A 26945-nucleotide genomic window follows, 5' to 3' on the forward strand; every position below is an offset into this window, starting at 1 on the left:
TTCGCCCACCCATCCATCTTTTGTCTCAGGGCCAGGGCCTGCGCTGGGCATCCCGGCGTGCTTGACCGCACATAACCCCACGGCACTGCATGGGAGGAGGAGGTTTTACGCAGGAGGACGCGGCGGGAAGACTACCGTGGGGCCCCCTCAAAAGAGACGGGCGAGTTATCGGACCCACAGCGGGCGGTGCGGGGCGAAAGCAATAACCGTGGAGGAAAGCCTTCCCCTCTCCCAATCAGGACAAGGAACGCAGCCCCATTCCACCTTCTCCCGGGCCCTCTGGCTCGGAGCGCCCAGACCTCGGCCCGCCCGAGAGGCCCCGGCAGTGCCAACGGCCCGCGCCGTCCCTCAGACCGCGCCTCCCCACGGTAGCCTGGAGCCCGTCCCCATTAGAGAGGTCGGGAGGCGGCTGGGGGCGCGGGGACCGACCGGCTCCATCAGCCCGGGGCGGCGCCCCCGTCCCGGACGCCCCACCCACCGCGCCCGGGACCCGGCTGGCTGGGGGTGCGCGCGGGTGCTGATTGGCCTTAGCCGTGGGAGGGGGGGCGGGGCGTCGGCCCTGGAGCGGGTGATCCCCGGCCCATCCCTCTTTCCCATCGGCGCCCACGTTGCATCATCTCCTGCCGGAGATTGCTGTGGCGAAGCTGGGAGCTCCAGCCCGCGTCCAGCGCCTCTCCCGGCCCTCTCCACACCTGTTTCTGCGCCCAGCCCGGCTGTCTCCCGAGGGGTGGTTCCCCCAGAACCAGACACCACTAGTGGATTGCGCCAGCTCCGCCTGAGCCATTCATTGAGAGTTCAGTCTTCTACTAGAGCCCAAGTCCCTCACCTTCCCCAGCTCTGAGCTGCGGGCAACGCCATGGAGAAGAGCAGTGAAACCAACGGCTACCTAGACAGCGCCCAGGCTGGGCCCGCAGCGGGGCCTGGAGCGGCCCGGCCCACCGCAGGACGCGCGCGGCGCTGCGCCGGCTTTCTCAAGCACCACGCGCTGGTGCTGCTCACCGTGTCTGGGGTGGTGGCGGGCACCGGCCTCGGCGCGGCGCTGCGCGGGCTCGGGCTTAGCCGCGCGCAGGTCACCTATCTGGCCTTCCCCGGTGATATGCTGCTCCGCATGCTGCGCATGATCATCCTGCCCCTGGTGGTCTGCAGCCTGGTGTCGGGCGCCGCCTCCCTGGACACCAGCTCTCTTGGGCGCCTGGGCGGCATCGCCATCGCCTACTTCGGCCTCACCACACTGGGTGCCTCTGCGCTCGCCGTCGCTTTGGCATTCATCATCAAGCCTGGGTCTGACGCGCAGACCCTTAAGTCCAGCGACCTTGGGCTGGAGGATTCGGGCTCCCCTCTGGTCCCCAAAGAGACAGTGGATTCCTTCCTCGACCTGGCCAGGTAACGACAATCCTCCCCCCACCCCCCTCCATGGAGACGCCAGCTCTTCATTACACTCCAGTTCATTCATAAACACACACCTTCATAGACTCCTAAGGAGTTCATTCTAAATTGGTTGCTAATATTTTTAAATATCAAAGTAACGTCTGGAGCTGTGCATGCTGACCACCCTTTTCAAACATCTGTCTTAATACACCAGGCAGTCTGAAGGAGCAGGGCCACATTTTTTTTTTATTTTTTTATTTTTATTTTTTTTAGCAAGAGCCAGTCCTACCGCTAAGTGTGAGTGCGCATTAGGGCAGAGGCAGCAGCCTCACCTGCACTTGACTTCTTATGCTCTCGGGCTAAGTTCTAACCACTCCTGGATAGCTTCACCCTATTTTCTCCAACAAAGTCCCCGAAAGCTTCCGGGTGCATTGGTTAAATTTTGCCTGTTGAGCCATCCTGGCCTGTAATCGATGGCCTTCTCTGCTTCAGCCCTTTGGCTGGGAGAAAGCTGGCAATTTTTTTGAAAAGAGTTGTCAGAGGACCCAAGGATAACAAGGCTGGGCTTAGGGGTGTGGGGCCTGTTGCCCAGACTAGCCTCCGGGGGGCTTGGAACAGAGGCGCTCCAACCCATAGTCAGGACCACTGCGGAGTCTTGTGAGTTTCAAGGGTTTTTTTTTTGTGGGAAGGTGTGAGTTCTAAAGGAGAGGGAAAGAGAAGTGTCTTCACTTAGCTTTGCCTACTTTCTGTGACTCTGACAAGTTGCCTTTCATCCCTTGAGACGCAGGGTCGTTTCTCTGGTTTACCCAAGTCAGCCTCTCCTGCTTTCTCCATTAGCTCAGAGTTCACAGACGGAAAATTGCAGCCTGGAGGCGTTTACTGACCTGGCCAAATGCAGCTGAGAGAGGAGCGAGCTGGCTCCTGCTCCAGGTTTCCGATTGGGAGCCTTGGAGAGAGGTCTGTTTAGTCTTAAGTCACTGAGGCAAAGTTCCTCATTGCTACGGCTGTGAGAAACAGCAAACCCTGGGCAAAGTGACTGGACTTCCTGCTGTCTCCATTCCTCCCTCTGGAAAATGTGACAACGGTCTGCCACTTAACAGAAAGAGTGTTCATTTGAAATTACAGCAATGACAACCAAAAAAAAAAAAAAAAAAAAAAAAAGAAGTCCAAGGCATTACATTGAAAAATAAAAATCTCTCATGAGGTGGACCTGAAAGTTCATACCAAAATTTCTTACCTAAAAGGCAGGTAGAGGTCGTCTGTTAGGATTTTGATGGCATCACAGCCTTTGCTTAGTGTCTGGCAGCTTGATATTTGGAGTCTTGAGAAATCCTTAAAGTTTGGGGACTCATGTTGGTATTGAAAACAGTCTAATGAGGTTGAGAGTGCCTTTGGCTCTTCAGTATATCTGTCATCTGTCCCAGGAGAGGAAGCGGATATTGGGGTTAAAGGATTCTTTTTTGCAAGGATCAGTGGTCCAGGGAGGGAGTGTGGATGCACAGCTCTGACCTGCTGGTTGTACCCCCATAGGAGGCTCAGTAGCATTCTCATCTCCAAGAGAGGGGCAGTGGCCAAAAAACAGGGGGTTGGGGAGATATGAGGGGTTACCTTATTACCACCAGCCCCAGAAGAGATCTCTTTTATTTTCTGATCGTGGCTTGCTAGTTTTAGATCCAAGCCCCTTTAGCTTCTGCTTCTGAAGTGAATGGCCACCCAGTATCATGGCATAACGGTCAGTGTAGGTGCAGACTTTTCAGGGGCTTGGGAGTGCAGATTCAGGGAATGACTAAAAGAACCTTTGTCGTGGCTTGTTGGGGATAGGTAGTGTTTCCTAATGCGTCCAACAGCCAACCTCATTTGATCCAGCAGCTCACGAACAAAGGTAGTATAGGTGGTGTGATCCTGTTTTACAACTGAGGAAATTGAGCTGCAGAGAGATTAAGTGATTTGCTCAAGGTCACGCAGTAGTTGATCAAAAGAGGGATTATAGGAACTATGGGGCTCTGGACTCCACAGTTCAGGGCTCTCTTTTCCCACCCTCCCCTCCCCCAAGTCAACATGCCATCGTAATGACACCACGCTGCTAGTCTAGTCCCACAGTCTCAGAAATGTTTGCTCTGAGTCGAAGAGGAACCAGGTAAGGGTTTGACTGGGTCGAGGCAGATGCCCACTTCCTCTAAAAGGAGGAGATGAGCCCCTTCAGTGTCGGTGAAGGAAAGCACGTGTGCAGCCGCTCAGACTTGGCCTTCACAGTGAGCAGCTTGTGAGAGGAAACAGTCCTGAGCCACGTGGAAATACTTCCTGGGTCTGGGAAGACTCTGGGTAAAAATTTAAAATTGCTGCCTTTACAGAATCCTTACAGGTGTCCATTTTAAGTGATTCTGGGCCTGTTCCGTGGCAAAGGCAGAGCGCAGCCCTTCCTGCCTGTGGGCACGTGAATGAAATGAGAATCTGCCCGTAAACACCTGATATGCAGCAGGCCCTCACCCACAACTTAAAACACCTGGAAGGAGTGGGAACTTCATTCAGTGCAGGCTTTGCTAAAGTCCATGACCTTTCCTGGTCATGGAGTGGCCCCAAACCCCACGGGGTCTCTCTGCCACAATTTCTAATTTGTTTTTTGAAGATATAAGTACAAGTCAAAAAGAAATGAAGCCAATCCGTATTCATTATGCCTTTTAGAAAATTCAGAATGCCATTACCCAGTGGTTTGATTTCCTACCACACAACGGATTGGAAATAACAAAGCAGACGGGAGTGGGTGTGAGGTGCCTGCACTAGGAGCAGGCCCTTCGAGAGCTGAGAAGGGACAGTGGACAGTAGCTGTCCGGTGGCAGAGAGCAGCCTGCAGCTTTTATGCCTGAGGTCCCGGAACAATACAGGACTCTCCAAGCTGGGTGTGACCCACGTAATTGAGCCACGACGTTTCATCCCACACAAAATGATTTTGGCACCAAAGACACAGAATTAGCTTACCAGGAACCCAGTCGTTGTGGAAGCTCGTAGTCCCTAACAATGCTTATTTCAGAGTCCTAGGGCAGTGGTCGGCAAACTCATTAGTCAACAGAGCGGCAAACCGCGGCTCACGAGCCGCACGTGGCTCGCGAGCCACAGTTTGCCGACCACTGCTCCTAGGGCATGCCCATAACTTCCTGTGCCCTGGCTTCCTCATTTTCCTCATAGGGATCATGATAGTACCTACCTCACAGGATTGTTTTGAGGATTAAATGAGTTATGTCTGGCCCAATATATGTTTGCTCTTGTTATAAATGGAGCCATATTACAGAGCGATTGGGGTTTACTCAACTAATGGGGATGGCCCTGTTTTTATAGTTTGAAATAAATGAGAGTAAATGGGGCGGGGGGGCTGGAGAGGAATGTTTGGGGGAACTCAAGATGCCTTGCAGCTAACGTAGTCTTTAGGTATATTGGGAACCACGTGGAGCCTGGAGAAAAAAAAGTGAACAGTGACTGACTGTTTCGGACTAATAGAATCAACACTATGGGAAATTTGGAAAATGGAGAAAAGTCAAAACTAAACACAGATTTCTGAAATGGGGCAGAAATCCTCACATGTGCTCCATGATATGCCAGTTTCTTTTCTCCCTGCATTACCTGTTACGGTCTCCAAAACTGACTTCAGCTGTAGGTGGAAAGCACTGAGGCAGCTGGCTTCTAAACCTGCATCTGGATGCTAAACTTGGTAGTTTTCAAATGGGGAACCAAAGACTTACCTGCAAAGGAGGCAGGTAGGTCAGCTCCTGGGCTGAGGCTCTGTGCTCTGGCAGAAGACCCGCCCTGGGCCTTGCCTTTTGCAGAAGTATAGCAGGCGCTTCATGTGCCTGGTAAGCACCATTGACATTTTTGCCTGTCGCCCTTTATTCTAGGAGTTATGTTTTTTCTTGTGCTCTTTTTATCAACAATGGACTGTGCTATGAGCCTTTCCCTTCACCAAGGGAGGTATGAGGGACTTAATTTCCTCCCTCAAGGACGGGTGTGAGTAGGATGCCTCTCAAGCTGCAAAGAACACATATCTCAGTAGGTGCAAAGACGCAAAGAAACCTATTGGGGACTGAGATCTAATATTAGCCCCTACATCACAGTCAAAAGAGTGAATAGTGCATAATTTCTTTTAAATGTTGCCATGCAGGTTGTTTGATCTATGCCTAAGTATCTCTATTGGCAAGATGAAGACTCTTAGCAAATCTAACAAGGAACCAAATTCATGGACGTTTTTCCGCCAAACTACTCACTAAAATAGTAGCTTGTAATTAAAAAAAAAAAAAAAAAGGTTTTAACTTGACACCATTCCTTCTACTCAGGAGACTACCCGAATAGTTCAAGTACTGAAAAGAACATGCGCCCAGAGAGACAGTGTGGGTAGTGATTGAGATGAGCAGACACTGAAGTCAATTCCCTGGATTTGAATCCAGCTCTACCACTTACTAGCTGTGTGGACCAGTCATTTAGCCTCTTGGTGCCTCAGTTTCCTTCACTGTAAAATAAGGCTAATAATAGTATCTACTACCTAGACTTGTTATGAGGATAAATATTTGAGTGTCTTGCTAATATTCTAGTGCAGTGGTCAGCAAACTCATTAGTCAACAGAGCCAAATATCAACAGGACCACGATTGACATTTCTTTTGAGAGCCAAATTTTTTAAACTTAAACTTCTTCTAACGCCACTTCTTCAAAATAGACTCGCCCAGGCCGTGGTATTTTGTGGAAGAGCCACACTCAAGGGGCCAAAGAGCCGCATGTGGCTCACGAGCCGCAGTTTGCCGACCACGGTTCTAGTGTATTCCAGCCTCTCAGGCTACTTGATACAGAGAATGAGTGCTGTTCTTAGCCTTATTTTCAAAAATGCAGGGGCCCGGCATTAACCTTTCCAGCTGGAATTTAAAACTAGATGTGGGGACTCCCCCACCCCCCACTGTCACAGTAGTGTGAGCCCCTCACCACAGCCCTTCCTCTGCTCCCAGCCTTGTCGGGGGTACCAGGATCAGAAGGAGCACATCCTGTTTACTGGCTCTAACAATAAACAAACACCAGGGGTAATAAATATCAGATGTATATGGTGTGAGCCGTATCCTGTTCTAAGGAGTCTTTGAAATTTTCATAAATAGGGAAAGAATTTTGTAACTTACAGGGAATACTCTGGAACACAAAAAAATATACCCAAGCAAAAGTAAATTGTTATACATTCTTCTCATACAGAACAGGGAAATGCATACCACCCTTGACAATAGGATCAGAAGAATAAATAGTAACAGATGTGTAAAGAAGGAACACTGAAGTTTTTCATCCTGTGAGCTGCATGAGTCTGTACAGTACCGCTAACTAAAGCTCTACTGTCACCAGATCAACTTCGGCTCATACCAGTGTTCTGTCTAAGTAATGTATCTAGAGATTCCCATAGCTCCGGAAAGGCATGCCCATTCATTCTTTCCCAATTTGGTCTGATGTGTGTCTCTGGATTTAGTAGTATGGTCTTGGCATTTTTGCAAATGTTCCTGATTTCGACCCACTAAAAGAAATACATTTTTTTAACCAATATATTTTTCTGGCCAGTTTTATTAAAGAAAATTTTTGCATGGTTTACTTTTCACCAGTCTGTTCTAGCATGTTTCTAATGATGTCAGAATCACCTGGATCGCTGATAGCCAGTGCGCATACTCTGTAGAATTTTCCACATGCTGTGCCCAGTTTAGTATTGTTGCCACTATAGTGATGGGCACCCGTCTTGGCCATCATGGCATGGTACACTATTTCAGATTGCCAAGGCTGGACAGGTGCTGGCAAAGATGATCCGTTTCGCTTTGCCTTCTCTGATCACTTTCAGAATTTGCTTGAACCCCAGCCTGCACTTTCCACTTTTCATAACAAGGTGGATCCTAGAGGTGATCGATTCCAGCAACATTTTTGTCTTCTTTGCAGCCACCATCTTCCTGCCTTAGGTGCAGGACAGCCCCCAATCAAAAGCAGCCATGGAGATGACTGGGGAGTGACAAGGAAGAAATACATTTAAGATTATGGCATCCATACATACGCACCCCGACCCCACCCTGAAATACCTGTTTCATAAAACAGCATTTTACCTGTGATACGTGCTGGTTGTTTCCATTCTATCTCATGTATTACATCTTTTATAAAATGCCGGTTGGAGCCCATACATTTGATTTCACGGACTACGAATGTTTGAGAAACTTTGGTCTAACGTATATCTGGTATTATGTAGTTCAAGTCAATTTCTCAGGATCAAATAACAGGAAGAGGGAATAGTTGAGAATTTAAACAAGATGAAGATCTCAGTAGTCAGAAGCACCCAAACAGCCAGTGGGTGGCTGAGGGCGGTGCAGCAGTGAGCATTGGCCTCTGATTTCCAGACTCTGATCCCTGTACTCCAGACCTGCACTGTCTAATCTGATAGACACTAGCCCCAAGAGGCTAGTTAAAATTTAAATATGTCATTTAAATTTTCAATGTAAACAACATTTAAAATTCAGATCCTCAGTAGCACTAGCCATATTTCAAGTGCTCAATAGCCACATGGCTACCATATTAGACAGCACAAATATAGAAAGTTCTATTGGACAGTGCTGGTCTCTGATCTGTGGTGTCACCATGAGCTAACAGTGTGGGGGAGGGGAGGAGAGGGTTGAACGTGGTCACCGCTAACATTCCTTCCGTTCCTTATTTTAAAAGCCCACAAAGTTATTGTGTGAATGTGAGGTGTTGGAGGAAAATGCCTAAGACGGAGCTCTGGGAAGCAAAACTGCTTGGATGATGAGCAGCTGGTCCTTGGATACAGGAGAGCTCAGGAGTCAGAAACATCCCGAGCTCACAGCAGCATGTGTGTTTGAAAGGAGAGGGGGTAAGAAGAGTGCAGAGATAACAAAGTTGTAGAACTGACACTACCGGACCCTAAGATTTGTGATAAAGCTACTGTAATCAAGACTGTGATTTTGGGGAAAGAATAGGCAAATAGATCAATGGAACAGAATAGAAAGCCAGAGATAGACTCTCATAAAGAAGGTCAACTGATCTTTCACAAAGGAGTAAAGGTGATACAATGGCACAAAGATCATCTTTTCAACGGATGGTGCCAGAACAGCTGGACGTCCACATGCAAAAAAAAAAAAAAATGAATTGGGACACAGACCCAGCACCCTTCACAAAAATGAACTCGAAATGGATCACAGACCTAAATGTAAAATGCAAAACTATACAACTCCCAGGAGATAGCACAGGAGAAGACCTAGGTGACTTTAAGTATGGCAATGACTTTTTAGATACAATACCAAAGACACAGTCTGTCAGATATTTTCTTGACTAACCCACAGCCTCGGCTCTTTGCCCCTTGGTATGGGCAGGAGGGGGCTGCTCCTATTCTTGGTCTGTGGCAACCAGAGGGACCAAGGGAAAGAAATATGATTTTGTGGGAGCTTCAGCTCACTGCCCCCAGGCAATCCCTCCCCAGGGATTACTGTCTGAGAGCAGAGCTGTATAATCTAAAGAAAGTTCAGTCAGTCCATTGAATGCAAATTTTTTTGGTTGTAAAATCTCCTTTGCAGTTAGCACTATATGTTGCTTTTTTTTTTTTTTTTAACTTTTAAAGCATTTTGACTGATTTATATACAATGAAACACACCTCTTTTAAGTGTGCATTTCAGGGAGTTTTTACAAATGGAGAACTCAACCATCACCACAATCCAGACACTGAACATTTCTGTCACTCACGACCCGTCTCAGCAGTGCCCACTCTCCGCCCCTGGCCCCGGGAAATTTCGGGTAGAAAGTTTTGCTTTCTGTCACTACAGATTAGTTTTGCTTTTACTAGAGTTTCATAATAATAGAATCATTCAGCTTGTGCTTTTCTTTGTCTGGCTATGTGTGCCCAGCACAGTGTTGTTGAGATTATCCAGTTGCATATATTAGTAGTTGATTTCTTTTTATTGCCAGATAGGATTCCATTGTGCAGATTTATCATAATCAGGACATTCGTCTTTAGGTGAACGTTTGGGTTTTGGGCTATTACGATTAAGATTGTTAACCATACAGGCCCTTTTTGCAGACATATTTTCATTTCTCTTGTAAATATCCAGAAATGGAATTGCTGGGTCATATGGTAAGTGTATGTTTAACTGTAAGTAACGGCAAGAACATATTGTTTTCTTCTAAGGAAATTGATTTTTGGGGGGACAGGAGTTGTTGTTTTGCCTCTAGTATTGTCTGTACCTCTCTGTTCCCATTGGATTTTGTAGACTAGATACTGTAGACTGTCTGAAAACAGGTCGGTGTGTTAATGGCTGTTTGTTCTAGAAGTTCTGGGTTCGGGTCATGGTCTGTCTGGGTGAGACAGTATTGGGTTATTGCTCATGCTAAGGAGACCAGGCAGGCTAACTAGCAAGGTTTACACCAATAGTATGTGCTCTTTGGAAGAGAGTGTATTTCAAGGCTGTCGAGAAGGCTGTACTTGCACCAACTGAGGAAACTGCTAATCCTTAAGGATGCAAGGTACGTCCAGCAGAAGTTGTTCCCCATAGAGATTGATGGGGGGCTTCTAACCCAGCTCATTCCTTAACTTCCTTGTCCTCTTAGGGAGAGAACCTAGTGGCCAGCTCAGTCCTGGAACTATCGAGGGTGGTCGTGCGGTGCGGGTAGAATAGGAAATCCTTGCCTCAGGACCAACTTCTGCTTCTAAGTAGTATAGCATATGGAAATGAGATACCAAACCTACCCCATAAGTTTGAAATATATAAGAAAGGAGCTTTGTAATGGAAATAATAGGCAAACGTATATTGCTATTCATCTATACATTAAGGAATAGTCAATACACATTGCTAGTCTTTTCTACCTTTTTTTTTAAAAAAGTAAATATGCTTATGATAGAACTCAAATTTCTGATCACCATTTTGTACTTGCAACTGGATAATTCAACTGATGATCACATTTTGTCTGCTTAAATGCAGGTATGTACGAGCTGGTGTTCTCTAAATATGTTCAAAGCAATTCTGGTTTCCCAGACAAGTAGATTTGGAAAATGCTGTGTTGCAGTCTCTACATACTGGTTGTCTTGTGGAAGCACCCTAGTATAATGAAATTTTCTATTCTGTTAACCCTGTTGGCTAGCACACGAGTTATCGAATGCACAGATTTAATAAGTTACCCACAATTTAGCAGCTTAAAGTCACACACATGCATTATCTCACAGTATCTGTGGGGTAAGAATCCTGGCATGGCTTAGCTGAGTCTTCTGAGTCAGTCTCTTACAGAGCTGCAATCAGGTGTTGGCCATGGCTAAGGTCTCCTCCGAAGGCTTGACTGGGGAAGTATTCACTTCTGAGGTCACACAGCTTTTGGCAGAACTTGGGTCCTTGAAGTTTAGTCTGGGAGCCCCAGTTCCTAGTTGGCTGTTGGCCAGAGGCCACCCTCAGTTTCTAGCCATATGGGCCTGTCCAACATGGCAGCTTGTTTCCTCAAACATGCAAGCCCAGAAGTCAGTAAAGAGAGTCTTCTCGCACGATGGGAGCCACAATTTTATGTAACCAAATCACGAAAGTGACATCCATCACCTTTTACTCTATTCTTTTGGGTAAAAGAAAGTCATAGGCCCCCACCCACACTCAAGGAGAGGGTATTACACAAAGGTGTGGCCTCCAGGGACCATCTGTTTGTAGGGGTGGGTTGCAGTCAGACCTGCTTCCCTCTGAAACCAAACATATTACAAATAGTTGCCTGGAGACTCCAGTGTTAGGTAAACAACTCACCCACAGAAGTAAATTTTAGTGCGTAAATTTGGCACATATTTTAAGGATGATCCAGAGTTGTTTACTCTTCTAGACTTATTCTTATAGGAAGTGGGTAGAACAGATGGACTGTCAGTGGGGTTTTCTCATATATTAAGAACAGAATCTTGCACAGAGCCTGACCCAAAGGAGGCCCTCAGTAAAACTGTTTGCACGAATAGACTTTGTTTTCAAAACACAGCTTAACTCAGCCCTATTGCCCTGCTTTTGTAAAAATATTTTATATCCTTCACCTTGAAATGAAATTCATAAATAGAATTTAGCTATATGCATTATTCAAAACATTGATAGGACATAACTTTAATATAAAAGTAAAAAGAGTAATCCTACCTAATAAAATGGTAATATGTAAATTACCATCACTCCGCTACGTCCACGATTGGGCCAGCAGGAGCTCAGGGGGCGGGACTCGGGGTGGCCGGGGTAGCCGATTGGGCCGGTGGGACGTTGAAGTGCGCCGCCAGTGGCGGCGCGAGCTCAGCGTCTGTGCCATGGCTGTGCTGCGGAACAGAAGGGGCCTCTGGGGCAGCGAGCTCATGTCCCACCGAGGACCATCAAAAGCGGGGGAGCTGGGTGCCTGTCTGCTCCGGCACCAGGCCTTTCAGAAGCCTCCGCCGAGCCGGAGGCTTCTGAAAGGCCTGGTGCACCAGCGGACAGGCACCCAGCTCCCCCGTGATCGAAAGCAAAAGCGTGTAGGGGACCCTACACGTGCATGATTCAATCATGCACTGGGCCTCTAGTTTATAATAAAAATAATGGTTTTTAATATGTAAATGCTCTAACGCGAAGTGCTTGCTTCTGAATTTAGATTCACTATTAATGACACAGCTATAAATACAGACTGAAACTTGATACCACGTGTGCAGTTCAAGACTCAGATCTTACCATTTGCCATGGGCAATGTGATTTTTCCAGAAAGATGAACGATTCTTGGAAACATTCTGAACAGAGCAAAAGAATATTTATCCCAGATTTTATACAGTAGTTGCACTCCTAGAAAATTCAGAATAGATTCAAATTTTGCAAAAACTGCCTTGTTTGGGGCTTAGTTTAGGCTCAGGTAATTATAAGGTTTCATCTGCAGGTATAGGATATTGGAAGGGATGAGGACCTTGGGGACCATTTCTTGTACAGGACTTTGCTATACTTAGCAGAATGAATGGCTGGAAGCTGGGACCCGGCAATTTCCCTTACACACACTCCCCCAATTCCAGGAATGCCCTCCAATTATTTCCACAATAAAAACACTCCCGTGGATTCCACTGTGGAGCAGCACCCCTCCCCATTGAAAACCTCTGCAACAGGGCTTACCCTCTTGGGGAAAGGAAAGTGATGCAGTTTCTCTGGTTTGGTTAAGCATAAATATCAAATAGTACCCCAAAGGAGAGGAAATAAAAATTGGGGCACTCAAGTATGTAGTGTGGCCCAGCAGCCAAGGCATAGGTGGGTGTTTGGACAAGCAGAAGACCATAGTAATTGCTGGAGGTGGAGAGAGGAGGAATACTGGATGTGAGGCTGTCAGGAATGGGCATCTTAAAGCAGATACTTTGAATGCTGAATTTTAAGAATACTGATGAAATGCTTCCTTTTCCAACAGAAACCTGTTTCCCTCAAATCTTGTGGTTGCAACTTTTAAAACGGTAAGGCTTGATGCTTTGCTATAACTATGAACCTTTGATGGGGGTGGAGGTTATATAAATTATTGCCATAGAATTAGGTAAGGTGTTAACAAAACTTGGTAACATTGGTCTAAGTTTCATAGATGGGCCCCTGGAATCAAACAAACAAAACAAAACTCAACGTTTTTCTAAAATATCCCACTGGTTCCAACATATTTTCACATCACCTGATAAATACCCTCAGATCACATTTTGGGGCTCTCTTAAATATTTTAGAATATTTTTCAATTTTATATTTTTTCGGGTTATAAAGGTAGCATATGCTCATTGCAAAAAAGAGTAAAAGTAAAGAACAAAAAAGTGGAAGAAAATAAATAATAATCCATATTCACCACCTAGAGCTACCTATGAACATTTTGATATACATCCTTCAGATCTGTTTTTTCCTATTATGCATGCCCACATGTTTTAAAAATAATCATACTAAATATGTTGTTTGTAAACTCTCTTTTTTATAATTTTAAGATTTTTAAGGTTTTTCTTTTAATTTATTGATTTGAGAGAGAGAGAGAAAAAAAAAAAACCACATCAATTTGTTGTTCCACTTATTTATGCATTCATTGGTTGATTCTTGTATGTGCCTTGACCAGGGATCAAACTCACAACCTTGGTGTAGTATCAGGACGATGGTCTAACCCAGTGGTCGGCAAACTGCGGCTCGCGAGCCACATGCGGCTCTTTGGCCCCTTGAGTTTTTAGCAAAGGCCAGCTTAGGAGTACCCTAATTAAGTTAATAACAATGTACCTACCTATATAGTTTAAGTTTAAAAAATTTGGCTCTCAAAAGAAATTTCAATCGTTATACTGTTGATATTTGGCTCTGTTGACTAATGAGTTTGCCGACCACTGCTCTATCCAACTGAGCTACCGGCCAGGACTCTAAACTCTTTCTCAAAGTAGTATACTGTGAAGATTTTCTCATGTCAGTAAATAATCCCCCTGCACATGTTATTGGTTGTATTCCACTGTATGAGTGTACCATGATTTTACTCCATCGGTCTGTTATTGATGGACATTCAGGTTGTTTTCAGTTTTTCCCAAATTTGAGCAATACTATAAGTAACATCCCTGTAGCCATGCTTTACACAGAGAAGAAATATAAAGGTCTAGATTAGATGGACTAACCTGATGGCCCTTTATAAGCAAAGACTTTTCTGTTTCTAATTATAGCCTCTCTCTTTAAAAAAACACAAAACAAATCTGCATATAAGCACAGCTGTGGCTTCTGTATATCACACGAGGTAGGAGAAAAAGAAAAGGTATATGGGGTTTCAGAGCCTGTCTCATGTGGGGTGAGTTTTGTTTTTCCTGCCATCCTGGTCACAGGACCGCTGAACACCTCCGTGTGTCTGAAAGCTTGATCAGTCAAAGCTGCGAGAGACCAGAGCTCCTCAAAGGCCGGCACAGAGCAGGCCTCCGGGTCCGTGCCTCCTAACATGCTGCCCTTGACCGTTCAGAAGCAGCTGTCCTCAGAACAGGTCAGGAAGGGTGTTTCCATAACAGATTCCACTCGATCGTGCATGCTGCCACTGGGAGACCCCTGTGCAGAAATATGTGCAGTCTGCTGTGGGCCAAAGCTGGAGAGGTGTTTCACTTCAGAGCAGTGGGTCTCCCAGAAGACTCAGCCAGGAAACAACAGCTTGCCTGACATCCTTTGCTTTGGAGAGTGGAGGCTCAGGCCAATTAGAAATAGATTCTGAAAAGCAGTCATATTCAAACAAATTCTGGAACAAAGTGGAGCATAAATAAATGAATAAACGTAAATGGGCACATTGAAAAGTGAACGTGGGCATTATGAAATTAATCCCAAGGTTCTCCAAATACTGCGAACTACCAGCTGTTGGAATATCGAGCTCTCAGCATGCAGTTGGGTAGACCTACCAACCATTGTCCAAGGGGCATAAGGAAATTCTCCCAGGGTCCCTATCTAACCCAGAGGCCTCTTGTAGTACATGCTGCCTTGGTCTGAAGGTACTTTTGTGTAGTTCTCAGAGTCCCTTGTCAGGCCAACCAACTGAGCAATGCCCCCCAACACTCAGAGTGAATAATGACAGACTAGCAAGAGGCTCAGCTATTCGGTCCCATCTTCCCCTGTGTCCTGACAGTTATTTTTCTTTCTCTCACTCACAGTATTCAACTGATTATAAAATGGACACCCACAACATGAGCGATGGCAACGTAACCCTTGAAAAGGTAAAGCTCTTTGTAAGATCACTTGTGATGAATATTTATAAAGTAAAAAATGCTTCTTAATTGCAGGAGCCCACACAATGCATCTTTTCCCAAGCAGGGCTGAAAACTTTGGGGTTTGGGTGGGCTATTCAAAGCACATGCACTTGGTTTGTTTCTTTGGTTATTTGCCAACATGGCCAAAGGCTAGTGTCTGTAGCTTTGGCATCTTTAGTGGATCTACTTCATCAAATTGGAACTAACGTCCCCTCTCTTAAAATATCTATATATATAAAAGCCTAATATGCTAAGTGTCCGACCAATTGGTCGACCACCAGGGGGCAGACGCTCCAACCGGTAGGTTAGCTTGCTGCTGGGGTCCAGCCAATCGGGACTGGGCAAGATGGGCCGGACACGCCCTGGAGCCCTCCTACAGTCCCTCCCCTGCCAGCCAACCTCCTGCGGTCACTCCCCAGCTGGCCAGCCCCCATTGGCCCTGATCAGGACTGGGCAAGATGGCCCTGATCGGCCCCAATGATCACTGGCCAGGACGAGGGACCCATTGGTGCACGAATTCATGCACTGGGCCACTAGTATTTTATAACACCCTTCTACTATCCTGAAGTACAATTAACTAGAGGCCCGGTGAATGAAATTCTAGCATGGGGGGTGGTGGTGGGGGGGCGGTCCCTCACCCTGGCCTGCACCCTCTCCAATCCGGGACCCCTTGAGGGATGTCCGATTGCCTCTCACAATCCAGGACTGCTGGCTGCTAATCACTTGCCTGCCTGCGTGATCTCCCCTAACTGCCCCCCTGCTGGCCTGATTGCCCCTAACTGCCTCTGCCTCACCCCGGACCCAGGATTCCCTCCTCCAGCCGGTTGCAGGCACCCAGGACCCGGGCTTCCCTCCCTCTGGTCGGCCACAGGCACCCAGGACCCAGGCCAGCTTCCCCTAGGCCGGCCGCAGCCGCAGGGGACCGTGGGTGGGCGACTTCGCCCGGGCCACAGCTGCAGGCGCCTGGGACCACGGGGCGTGTGGCTTGTTCCTCTCCTGGGCTACAGCCTGGCTGGTCCCCATTCCTCTCTCACGAGCTCATTTGTGCCTGGCTGATCCCCACTCCCCTCTCCCCAGAATTTGAGTGTCTGAGCCATTAAGGCGTGAGGGTGTGAGGGCGTGATGACCATTTGCATATTAGCTCTTTATTATATAGGATAGGTGATTTACCGTACCCCTACACATGGAACTTGTCCTAGGGGCTTAACTTACTCTAGCCATTATTCATTCATGCATATATTTTTGGGTACCTATTGTTTCCCAGACACTGAGCAGGAAGGGACAAGGGACCTCAAAGATTATTCAGTCCAGCCCCAGAACAGCCTGGGAAGAAGCGGGTACTTTGCCTTTTTCCACACATATACCTCCTCAGGGCTGAGGGGCTCCACGTGCTGCCAGCCTTTCTGTGATTGGAGGAAAAGTTCCACTTAGAAAAGAAAGTTGAAAGCTATGAATCGAATCCAATTCACGTCATCTTGCAGATGAAGAACCTGAAGCTCAGAGAAGTTATTTAACACCAGAGCTGGGACTAGAGTCAGACTAGACCTCTGGTAAAAATGCTCTTTCTGTTTTTTACCATGCTGACTGGCATGTTCCTGCTCAGAATTTCATAATGTGTTTGATGGAGTAAAATGCCTGCCTAATATATATTTGCAGCCGTGAGATTCGGCATCACTGGGGAAATAAAGAGTACATTTTACCTATACATTTAAAGTCAGTGATTTAGGAACGACTATCCTGAAGAGATCCATGTTAATCCTGAAAAATCTTTGGGGAAATTTGTCAGCTCGGAGGACATCCTAACAGCCTAGCAACAAAGAATTGTTGACATTTAGGAGGTGACGGTACAGGCATCGATTCTTGATCTGAAGGAACTTTTCAGCAACCAGCTCTTCTTTGAAAAGCAGCCCTTTGAAGTGACTGTCCAACCTCTACCTGAACATACCCAGTAACCGGGAGCTCACTGCTTTCTGCTTCAATCCATGCCGTCTTTGAACAGCGTTTAGAGTTAGCAACTAGGTGACATTTTTGTTGACGTTCTGTATCCTTACACTGCATCTCCCCCTTGACTTTCCTACCCCTGGATTTGCGAATTCACTTAAGGTTAAAGAAAATACAAACCTTTTTCTCATCCTGGGCATAGTGTTTCAGCCAGGTGGAGACACGAAGCAAATGCACCTTTACAATCATGTGTTGTAAACTTGGACCCTGTGTCCACTCTGGTCCTGCAGATCCCATTTGGCACCGAGATCGAAGGGATGAACATTTTAGGATTGGTCCTTTTTGCCCTCGTGTTAGGAGTGGCCCTAAAGAAACTAGGCTCCGAAGGAGAAGAGCTCATCCGTCTTTTCAATGCCTTCAACGAGGTGACGATGGTGCTGGTGTCGTGGATTATGTGGTGAGTATGGCTGCCCTCCCCCCAGCTGCCTACCCTCCCTCTTATCTCTCCTCCATCCAGAAAAGAACCCGACTCTGCTGTTCTAGGTCACCTCTGGGTCACCACCGGGCCCAGGGCTCTGTATGGGGTTGATGCACCCCCAGGTGGGTCCTGGTACAGGGTGTGATGGAGGTGGAGGCAGTGTCTCCTCCTGTCCGGGACCTCAGAGAATCAGGCATGTGCCATGATTACCAGTTACTTCCTCAGCACCCACAGGGACCCCTTATGGTTCTATCATCAGTGATCTATTTATGGGTTTCTACCATCATCTCATATTATATGTGATGCCCATATCATCTTGTGGAGCAATGAATTCCACAAGTTTGCTATCTGCTGTGTGAAATAAGGCTTATGTATCTTAAACTGATAGACCTAAAGCTTCAGAGGGGCCCCTTACTATCGTATTTCACTACATGGAGGACAGATTCACGCATATGTAAACTTGGAATAGTCTTTTTTTTTTTTTTTTACCTAAATGTTTCTGTAGGCAGTATCGATGAAAGTGTAATTGTTTAATACAAAATTATTAGATTGATCAGATACAATTTTGACCTGATCCCTCAGAAATCATACCAATTCCAATGGCCATCCCTCATCAGCTTCATCCTGCTGTTTCAGCCAGATTTCTGTGGATTTTAGCTTCTGTCCATTCATTGTCAGGAAACTAGTTTGTCCTTTCACGCACAAAGCATTTTCCTAACTGTCAATCCTTAAATATCCCAGAACTTCTCTCTCCCAATGGCACTGGGGTGGCACCTGCACTGACGTTAGGAGAGAAGCCTGGAATTTGGTAGGAAAGTTTGGAATTGGGTGGGAGGCCAAGTCCAAAGCCCCCACTGGTGGTGTTTCTTTTGCTCAACCCAATTTTCTTGCTCAACCAGCATTCCAGAGGCTGAGTCTTACCATTGCAAACATGACACTTTGTTCATATGACTGTTGTTCTGGGGAGAGAAATAGTTCCAGGAAGGAAAAAGTGTTGTCATCACAGGTCAGGTTCTTTTCCTACCCCTGGATTTGCGAAATCACTTAAGGTTAAAGAAAATACAAACCTTTTCTCATTCTGGGCATAGTGTTTCAGCCTGGTGGAGACACGAAGCAAATGCATCTTCACAATTTGTTTTTGTTTTTGCTTTTGGGGTTTTTTTTGTCTAAAATCTTCCCAAAGTTTGGATGAAAAGAAAAGACATGGTCACCATAGTGACTAGTAACCACACTACACAGAGGTAGATCTTCTGCCAGGACCTGTCCCCTAGCCTTCACTTTTTTTCCCTAATGACGTATTACTTATGGAAAAGTACTTAAGACATGTGCACAACTTAATGAATTATCACGAAGCAAACACTCCTCCAGATCAAGAAACAGAACTGGCCAGCACTTCCAGAGGTCCCTCTTGTCCCCCTCCCAACCACTGCCCCTCTGTCCGCCTGAAGAAGGGTACCTAACTGACTTCTAACCCTGTAGACCTGAAAGGTCACATGTTTGATTCCAGTAGGGGGCAGCCAATTGATGTTTGGTTCTTACATCGACGTTTCTCTCCCTCTCCCTCTCTGTCTAAAAATCAATTTTTAAAAATCTTTTTTAAATAAATAAAATAAAATTTATCCAAAAAAAAGCCAATGGTTATAAAATTCTTCCTCAATTTAGATTAAATTCAAAACAACTGACTTTGGTTCTTCGTAGCTCCCCTGGTTTACTCCTTCCCTTCCTTCCTTTCGCCCTGCCATTAAAAAAAAAAATCTCCACGCTCCAGGAGTGTTCCCAGAGGGCCATTGTTAATGACTTTCTCCCACGGAATCATGTCTTCCAAATCACAAGGAATTTTAAACCTCACAAAAATCCCAGCTTCGTCTCAAGTCTGCAAAACAGGTGTTAGTCTTTTGTGTTTCGAAGTTTTCAGAACAAGCCTGAGCAAAGCCAACAGTCAGACTGCATCCCCAGAGGCTTTGATCTTGAGCAGTTCCTTGCCTTTCCACTTGGGAGTCCCTGTGGTTGGTGACATCCACCTGTTAAGAACATCATATATCCCAGGGGAAAGAAGCCTGGGTTCTGATCCTGACTCCATTACCCATGGAGATGTATCATGATAATTTGACTCAGTTTCACAGCCTGTACAATGGGCCCATCCCTTTCATTCTCAGAATCATGCTAGGGGGAAATGACGACAGCCTGGTTGAAAGTCCCCGCGTTGTGGGGGGAAGGGCCTGCGTCTCCCAGCCCCTACCTCACATCACTCTTACTGACCAGTACCTTGTGCTCATGCCCTAGGTATGTACCTGTGGGCATCATGTTCCTGGTTGGAAGCAAGATTGTGGAAATGAAGGACATCATCATGCTGGTGACCAAACTTGGGAAATACATCTTCACATCTATGTTGGGCCATTTTATTCATGGAGGAATTGTTCTGCCACTTATTTATTTTGTTTTCACACAAAAAAACCCATTCAAGTTCCTCCTGGGCCTCCTCACACCATTCGCGACAGCATTTGCCACCTGCTCCAGGTGAGTGGGTTTCGGGTGCCCTTGATGGCTCTGAGCCGTGTTGATATGAAACCAGGTGAGCCCAATGGTAGATGCACAACTGGCACCTTAACATATTTAATTCTTTGAAAACTCTAAATTGGCCTTATTTTTTGTATTATCAGCCCCACAGCTCTTAGGGAAATGGATTTCTGGGATTGCCAAAATGAGGACTTGCCTTGCTTCTTCTTCTGGCTCCTTGACAGTCAACCTGATCATTATTTGGGCCCTAGGAACTGTGGGTCCTCACCCTCATTAGTAAGCCCTTTGCCTGAGTAAAAAAAAAAAAAGTGCATTGTAGGGAAGTTTCTAGAATGTTACCTGTCCAGTTCTCACTCTGGATGCATGCCTTAGAAAATAAGACCAAGGCATCATGGTGAGGGATGCCTGCTCAGCTCTCTAGAAGTATCTAATTTAGCATAAAAGATGTGCCAGTCGTTATTGGAAATCTTTCCAAAAAAAAAAAAAAAAAAGGTGGGGGGCTTTCTAAATACATTAAAGAAAACTTTTCAAGGATGGCAGCACATTGTTTCACTCTCATGTTTAGCTTTTGCCTCTACTGCATGCTCCCTCCCATCCTGAAGGGCTAGTCACATGACCAGGGAGTGGTGGTGAAAAGGATGAGGGAGGTGAGGCTCTCTGGCTTAGACAGAAACAAGCCTACTCCTCAGCTGGCCAGCCACCCGACTCAAAGCCTGCAGAGGCCGCTGGAGAGGACGGGTTCCGTTTATCCAGTTATCTGTGAACACAGTTACTCTTTCCAGCTTCTCAGAGCCATTTCTGCTTCTTGGCCTAAAAGAAAAAAAGAAATCACCGTGTGTTTTTTTGGCCTTGTACTTTATTTTTTGGGGGGAGGGGGGTGGGGGGGATTCAAAAGAGGAGATGCACATATGGAGTCAACAGTTCTTTGTTCTCTTGAGAACCTTTTGTACCACAAGGTAAAGCGTGGTTCTTGAGAAATGTGGAACAGGTGCATCCCGGTAAATAGCACAGCAGGTAAATGTAGGGCAGTGATGGCGAACCTATGACACGCGTGTCAGCACTGACACGCGTAGCCATTTCTGATGACACGCGGCCGCATGCCGAGGATGAAACATTTGCTGCTCCTGAGAATGAAACATTGGCGACTAGAGTCTTGGAGTTAGTTTTTTCCTCAAAGTGACACACTGCCCGAGTTATGCTCAGTTTTTTGGCGAAGTTTGACACACCAAGCTCCAAAGGTTGCCCATCACTGATAGGGAGTCGGGTTTTGAATACTTCGGGAGCTGACAAAAACGCCATGTTGTGACAGAAACTTGGAAACCATTGTGACTTTCCTTTTATCCTGGGGGAGATAGCCAGCAGCCAGGGTGGTGCTCGTGGTTCCGTTCCACAAGCCGAGCGCTAGGATGCCCTCGGAAGCACTGTTCTCAGGGTCGGTCGTTTCTCCATTTCCAGCTCCGCAACCCTTCCCTCCATGATGAAGTGTATCGAAGAAAACAACGGTGTAGACAAGAGGATCAGCAGGTTCATTCTCCCCATCGGGGCCACCGTGAACATGGACGGCGCGGCCATCTTCCAGTGCGTGGCCGCCGTGTTCATCGCCCAGCTCAACAACATCGAGCTGAAGGCAGGGCAGATCTTCACGATTCTGTGAGTTCCTTCTGCCCTCCTCACCCTTTAGGCCTGGGTCAGAACCTGAGGGATTTCTTGTGATTTCCTTGGGGAAAATCCTGATAAGGACCAATCGCGCCAGCACACGTGTCTCCTTTATGAAATGAGCACAGTGTGACTCCGTTACTTGGAGAGAGTGCACTGTGTCTCGCAGGCTCAGCTGGCAGAATCTAGGGTTACGTGGTTTTCCGTCGCCACGCCATGGCTGCCATGTTCTGCATTTCTCTGTGCCCCCCTCCGTGCTCTGTGTTCACGGTGACCCTGCTGTGCCATCCCTAGAGTGACAGCCATGGCGTCCAGTGTTGGAGCGGCAGGCGTGCCGGCCGGAGGGGTCCTCACCATCGCCATTATCCTGGAGGCCATTGGGCTGCCCACTCATGATCTCTCTCTGATCGTGGCTGTGGACTGGATCGTGTAAGTAGCAAGTCCTAAGGGCATCGAACAAAGGAAAGTCTGTGTTGGGCTCCCTGGGGGACTGGCACTCCGCTGGACCTGAGGCGCGTGGAGAAACTTCAGACGTGCTCCCTGCCTTGTGAAGGAGCCCACGGTTGAGCTGGCGAGACAACACTTACAGCTAGGACAAATTAACAACATGAGTCAGAGGCTCCTGAGTGACCATGAAATATTATTACCAAGAACTTGCTTAGAGCATCCGGGAAAGCGTGGGTCGCAGGCCCAGGGTGGGGGTGGGGAGGCACTAAAATCTGTGGAAGTTGTTGGTTCTGTAGGCGTCACAGCCATGGGTGCCGTGAGCCTTTGGGAATGATAGTCCTTGGCCAGAAACGCCCAGAGAGTGATTTCTGTGCGGAGAGGGAAGATGAACCCAGCTCGTGGGAATGCCTTGGGCTCCGGGAGGAGGTGTTAGGAAGGAGGTGTGATTCGGACTGCCCTCGGCAGAGCTCCTGTAGACACAGAACAGTTTCTGAGTGTTGATTCCTGGAGTTGCAGGATACCTTTTTCAGGGAGGGGCGGTCCCTATTTCATAGGGAAGGTTAGCTGACGTACTAGTGTTGGACAGGAGAGCACGTGGATAAGAGAAAGAGCCTTAGAGTCCAGGGACCTGGGTTCAAGTCCCAGCTTTGCCATGACTAGCTGTGTGACAGGGCGGCTGGCTCACCTGTGAAGTGGGGATAATCACAGAACCTACACGAGGGTTGTGGCGGAGACTGAGTTCGCAGATGCACAGCGCATGGGAGCGTTCCAGGCCCGTGGGAAAGCAGAGCCCTTCCTCTGAGCTCCAGGGCGGGAGGAGGTTATCAGGCTAATCCAGGGGGAGACAGGCTTCTGGAAAGGGCAGTGCTATTCTGGGGGGGGGGGGGGGGGGGGGGGTTGCCACGGCCACGGAGTGCATCTGGAGACTGACATTCAGCAGAGATGCAGTGTTGAAGTGAGTAGGAGAACAACTGGACACAAAACCGTATCTACGCTATCATCCATCTCGGCTCTAGGTACCTTAGATGATGGCGTCTTTATACCCAAAATGCATGCATAGAAAGAGACTGGAAGGAAACCATCAAAATGGCAGTACTGGCTCGCTCAGAGTTGTGGCGTGGGGGTGACTTTTGTTTTCTACTTTATACTTATCTTCCCCGCCCCCCCCTCCCAAGTTTTCTACCATGAGTATCTATTACTTTCATAAGAAAAAACAATTACAAGGAAGTCCACTTAGAGTAGTGAAGCCTTCTGCCCTTAGCAGCGTGCACTCTGGGAAAGAGCAGGGCCCGCAGGGCCACAGCTTCCCCCTGGCCTTGGCCTCTGTGACGGGGCTGCCCCCAGGTGGCTGCCGGTGGCATCGGCCGGACCGCCTGCCTTTCTTTTCCCACCAGGGACCGGACCACCACCGTGGTGAACGTGGAGGGGGACGCCCTGGGCGCGGGCATTCTCCACCACCTGAACCAGAAGGCGATGAAGAAAGGGGCGCAGGAACTGAGCGAGGTGAAAGTGGAAGCCGTCCCCAACTGCAAGTCCGAGGAGGAGACGTCGCCGCTGGTGACACACCAGAACCCCGCGGGCGGCCCTGCTGCCAGCGCCGCCGTGGAGCTGGAATCCAAGGAGTCGGTTCTGTGATGGGGCTGGGCTTCCAGCTAGCCTGCCTGCGGTCGTGCCCACCCTGTCAGCCCAGCCACCGGACACGGGGCACCGCCCACCACCCTCACGGACTTTAGCCTCCGGGCAATGCGTTGGCCCAATCACCGGTGTGAGGATCACTTCTCCGCACAGGCCGCGGGCTTCCCAGCCAGAACTGGTTCCTGAGGACTAGGGCACTGACATTCAGCTTGATCCCCGTCTAGATGCAACCGTGTGTGCGCACCAGGTTTCTGTCTGAAGCACGCCCTCCAGCTGCCAGGCTGGGGGAAACAACAGGCTCGCAGGGACCTGACGGTCACAGCTTGGGGAAATGCAGATGTGCCCTTCGCTGCACCCCGCCACTGCGTTGGGTGCTTTCCAGGCGAACTTAGGGGGTTTGCAGTCATCTGTCACATTGCCTTGCGAGCCTTAGTGACTGGAAAATTCCCAAATTCTTCGCCTTGAATGGAATTCGCTGAGCTGGGACTCCGGGTGTTACGGTTTGTGCTACAATTAGGTGCAGCTGGGCTTCTGGTTCAAGGGTTGTTGGTGGACTGGCCGTGCTGCACATTGTCAAGTTAGAAATACTCCAGACGGTGGTGGGGCTGCTGGCTTCTCTGGTCAGAGGCATTGAGTAAACAGTGGGAACGCTGAGATCAAAGAAAGGAGCAGGAATGCAGCCTGCAGGGGGAAGGGAAGCAACTTAACCATGACAGGATGCGCATACACACACGTCCCCATTCTCGTCCCAGCCCTGGGGAAGTTTGCAGCTTCGTGACCTGGGCCTCTGACAACACTGTAGCTTCCTCGCCATCCACTCTGACGCAGGACCCTGGTTGGTTTCTCAATCTACTATTTTTTGTTGTTGTTAAGCCTCCTAAGGATATTTCCCCCTTCCCCCGCAACCCCCCCCCCCCCCCCCCCGATTTTTTAGAGAGAGTAGAAGGGAGGGGGAGAGACAGAGAGACATCAATTGGTTGCCTCCCACATGCGCCCAACCAGGGCTGGGGATCAAGCCTGCAACTGAGGTACGTGCCCTTGACCGGAATCAAACCTGGGCCCTTTCGGTCTGGGCTGACATTCTTACCACTGAGCCAAACCGGCCAGAGATTTCTTTTTTTTTCTTTTTTTTTTTTTTACCTAAGTGATACCTCTCTCCACGAAGCCCTTGGTCTCCTGGTGAAGACAACTTTTACGAGTGTACGAGTGGGGCTTTGCTTTCTGTGCATTAGCCACTTCCTCACGCCGCTCGTTCTCTGTGTAGTTCCTCAGCAGCATCAGAGGCAGCCTCTCCTAACGTCCTCCAAGATTTCACGAATTAGCCATCTCACCTGTCATTGCATTTCGGGATACCGACTTTCCTGTGACCCCCAGACGCAGGCACCGTTCCTGCCACCCCTCAACAGGCCATCAAAGCTCCCCAACTTTCACCCTCAGCCATTGCCTTGTTTTCCCTGTTGCTGGGGTTTCGCTGTCACCCAGGCCCTGCAGAAGGGACACGCACCTTTGTGATGTGTGTCCCATTGCGATGAGTGTGGGTGGATGGGACAGAGACGGTCAAACTCCTCTATTATAAAATCAGAGGCCTGAGCCTAAGCAGAAGGGATGGGGTGGGGAGGAGCCATGAGGCACAGAGCTGACCCAGCTCCCCCAAATCTCTAAACCAGCTAAGCCACGCCCCTTTCCTGTGAAGCCTGGAGTGACCAGGAACTGAGCTGAGCTGTCTCAAAACCGTTATCCACCGGCTAGAGCTTGCTGACACCCTTCCGTTTTCAGATTGGGAGACAATCACATTGATTACAAACTGCAAATGGACATTCACTGCTTCTAAGGCTTTAGTATATTTTGTCTTTCCCTCTTCCACAGATTTATGGCTATCTGTGCACATATACACACACACACGTGTGTGTGTGTGTGTGTGTATGTGTACTATATATATTGTTTGTGCTCCAAACCAAGCAAGTTTGAGTTTGGATAGAGGTGAACTAACAGCAAGTTGAATGGCTTTGGCATCCCGATTTTCCTGTTTCTAATGGTGAATTTCACAAAACAAGGACATTGGAGCTGCGCAGTGAGACCCGTTGACTGCACGTTGTCTATGCTGTGCCTGGAATTCAGTGCAGAGAGTGCGCGGCCTGAAGCAGGGTTCTTCCCATTGGTGATCACGCCCCTTCCCCTGGGAGGGAGTAGGTGCTGTTTTTCTGTCTGTTTCTCCGTGCACAGAGCAATCAGACCAGGAGTGACCTGGCTGGGAAAAATCCCACTCTCTCATTGTCTGAAGCTGTCTCCCCCACGATTCTCTTGTAACTCGTCATAAGTACTGTTCAAGTGCCGTTCATCTGTTTTGTATGTGTGACATTTGCCTTAAACATAGCAGTCTTCAGCAATGAATACGGTGTTTCTACTAGGATCTGCACCTTCCTCTCTTCCTTTCTTGTGTTTTGAACTGGCATGTACCGTGGAGCGCTTATAGGGAAGGACCTGTGGGTGACTGAGGTGATTTATTTTCCAGCTGTTGGCCAGCAGGACCCCTGGGGCAGGTAGGCCGGCTCCGGTGGGCAAAGCTGCTGCAGGGCCGTCACTGATTTGGCTTCCGGCTGGTGATGGCCAGCTGCTTCTGGGCGTCTCCCATCCAACACTAGCAGGGCTCTTGCGAAAAGTGAGCCGTTCTGCCCCAGACCTCCATAAAGTTAAGTTTTGTTAGGACCGCTAGGTCAGCGGGCCTGAACTGAGCACTGCGGTAAGCCAAGAGCTAAGCTCCATAGAATTACTCAGAAAGTCCCTGCATCAGGCAGTCCCTGAGCCTCTACCATCATCACCACCACACCCAGCCCATTCTTTTATATATAATCCCGTTTCAAGTGACGCCACATTCCAGCACAATTAGGGAGTTTAGAAACCTCTTGTAATGAGATTATCCTACAAGCTTACACTGGAGGCTGGTTTCCACTCCCTGGGGCTCCTGACGAAACAAGTCCTCATTCTGGCCTGGACATTTCCAGCTCTTCATATGGTACAGACAGCATGATTTTAATTTCTGGGCAAGGCCCAGAGGGATGAGGAGGGAGCTTGCCCAGATCAAGGGCCTGATGGGGCTTGTTGCTAATGAAATTTAGGTTCCCACTGTGGGGTGCAGCTGCCCTGATTCTCTGTTATGGAGCGTGGTGGAGGCTGAGATTAGTACTTGG

General features: G+C 48.0%; 1 protein-coding gene and 1 pseudogene across 2 annotated transcripts; one reads left to right on the forward strand and one right to left on the reverse strand.

The window, feature by feature from the left end:
- Positions 1-604: 604 nt before the first annotated feature.
- Positions 605-26164, forward strand: SLC1A4 (solute carrier family 1 member 4). The gene is made up of 8 exons (XM_079792096.1): positions 605-1383; positions 12776-12818; positions 14988-15050; positions 17315-17481; positions 19786-20019; positions 21475-21669; positions 21970-22104; positions 23517-26164. The coding sequence occupies exons 1-8, from the start codon at positions 857-859 to the stop codon at positions 23755-23757; spliced, it is 1605 nt and encodes a 534-aa protein (XP_079648222.1). The 5' UTR covers positions 605-856; the 3' UTR covers positions 23758-26164.
- LOC307111889 (large ribosomal subunit protein eL30-like) lies at positions 6156-8049 on the reverse strand (annotated as a pseudogene). The gene has a single exon. The product of its transcript is annotated as a large ribosomal subunit protein eL30-like (transcript).
- Positions 26165-26945: the final 781 nt, after the last annotated feature.

The sequence above is a fragment of the Cnephaeus nilssonii genome (genome assembly GCF_951640355.1).
Source record: "Cnephaeus nilssonii genome assembly, chromosome: 15".
Classification (NCBI taxonomy): Eukaryota; Metazoa; Chordata; class Mammalia; order Chiroptera; family Vespertilionidae; genus Cnephaeus; species Cnephaeus nilssonii.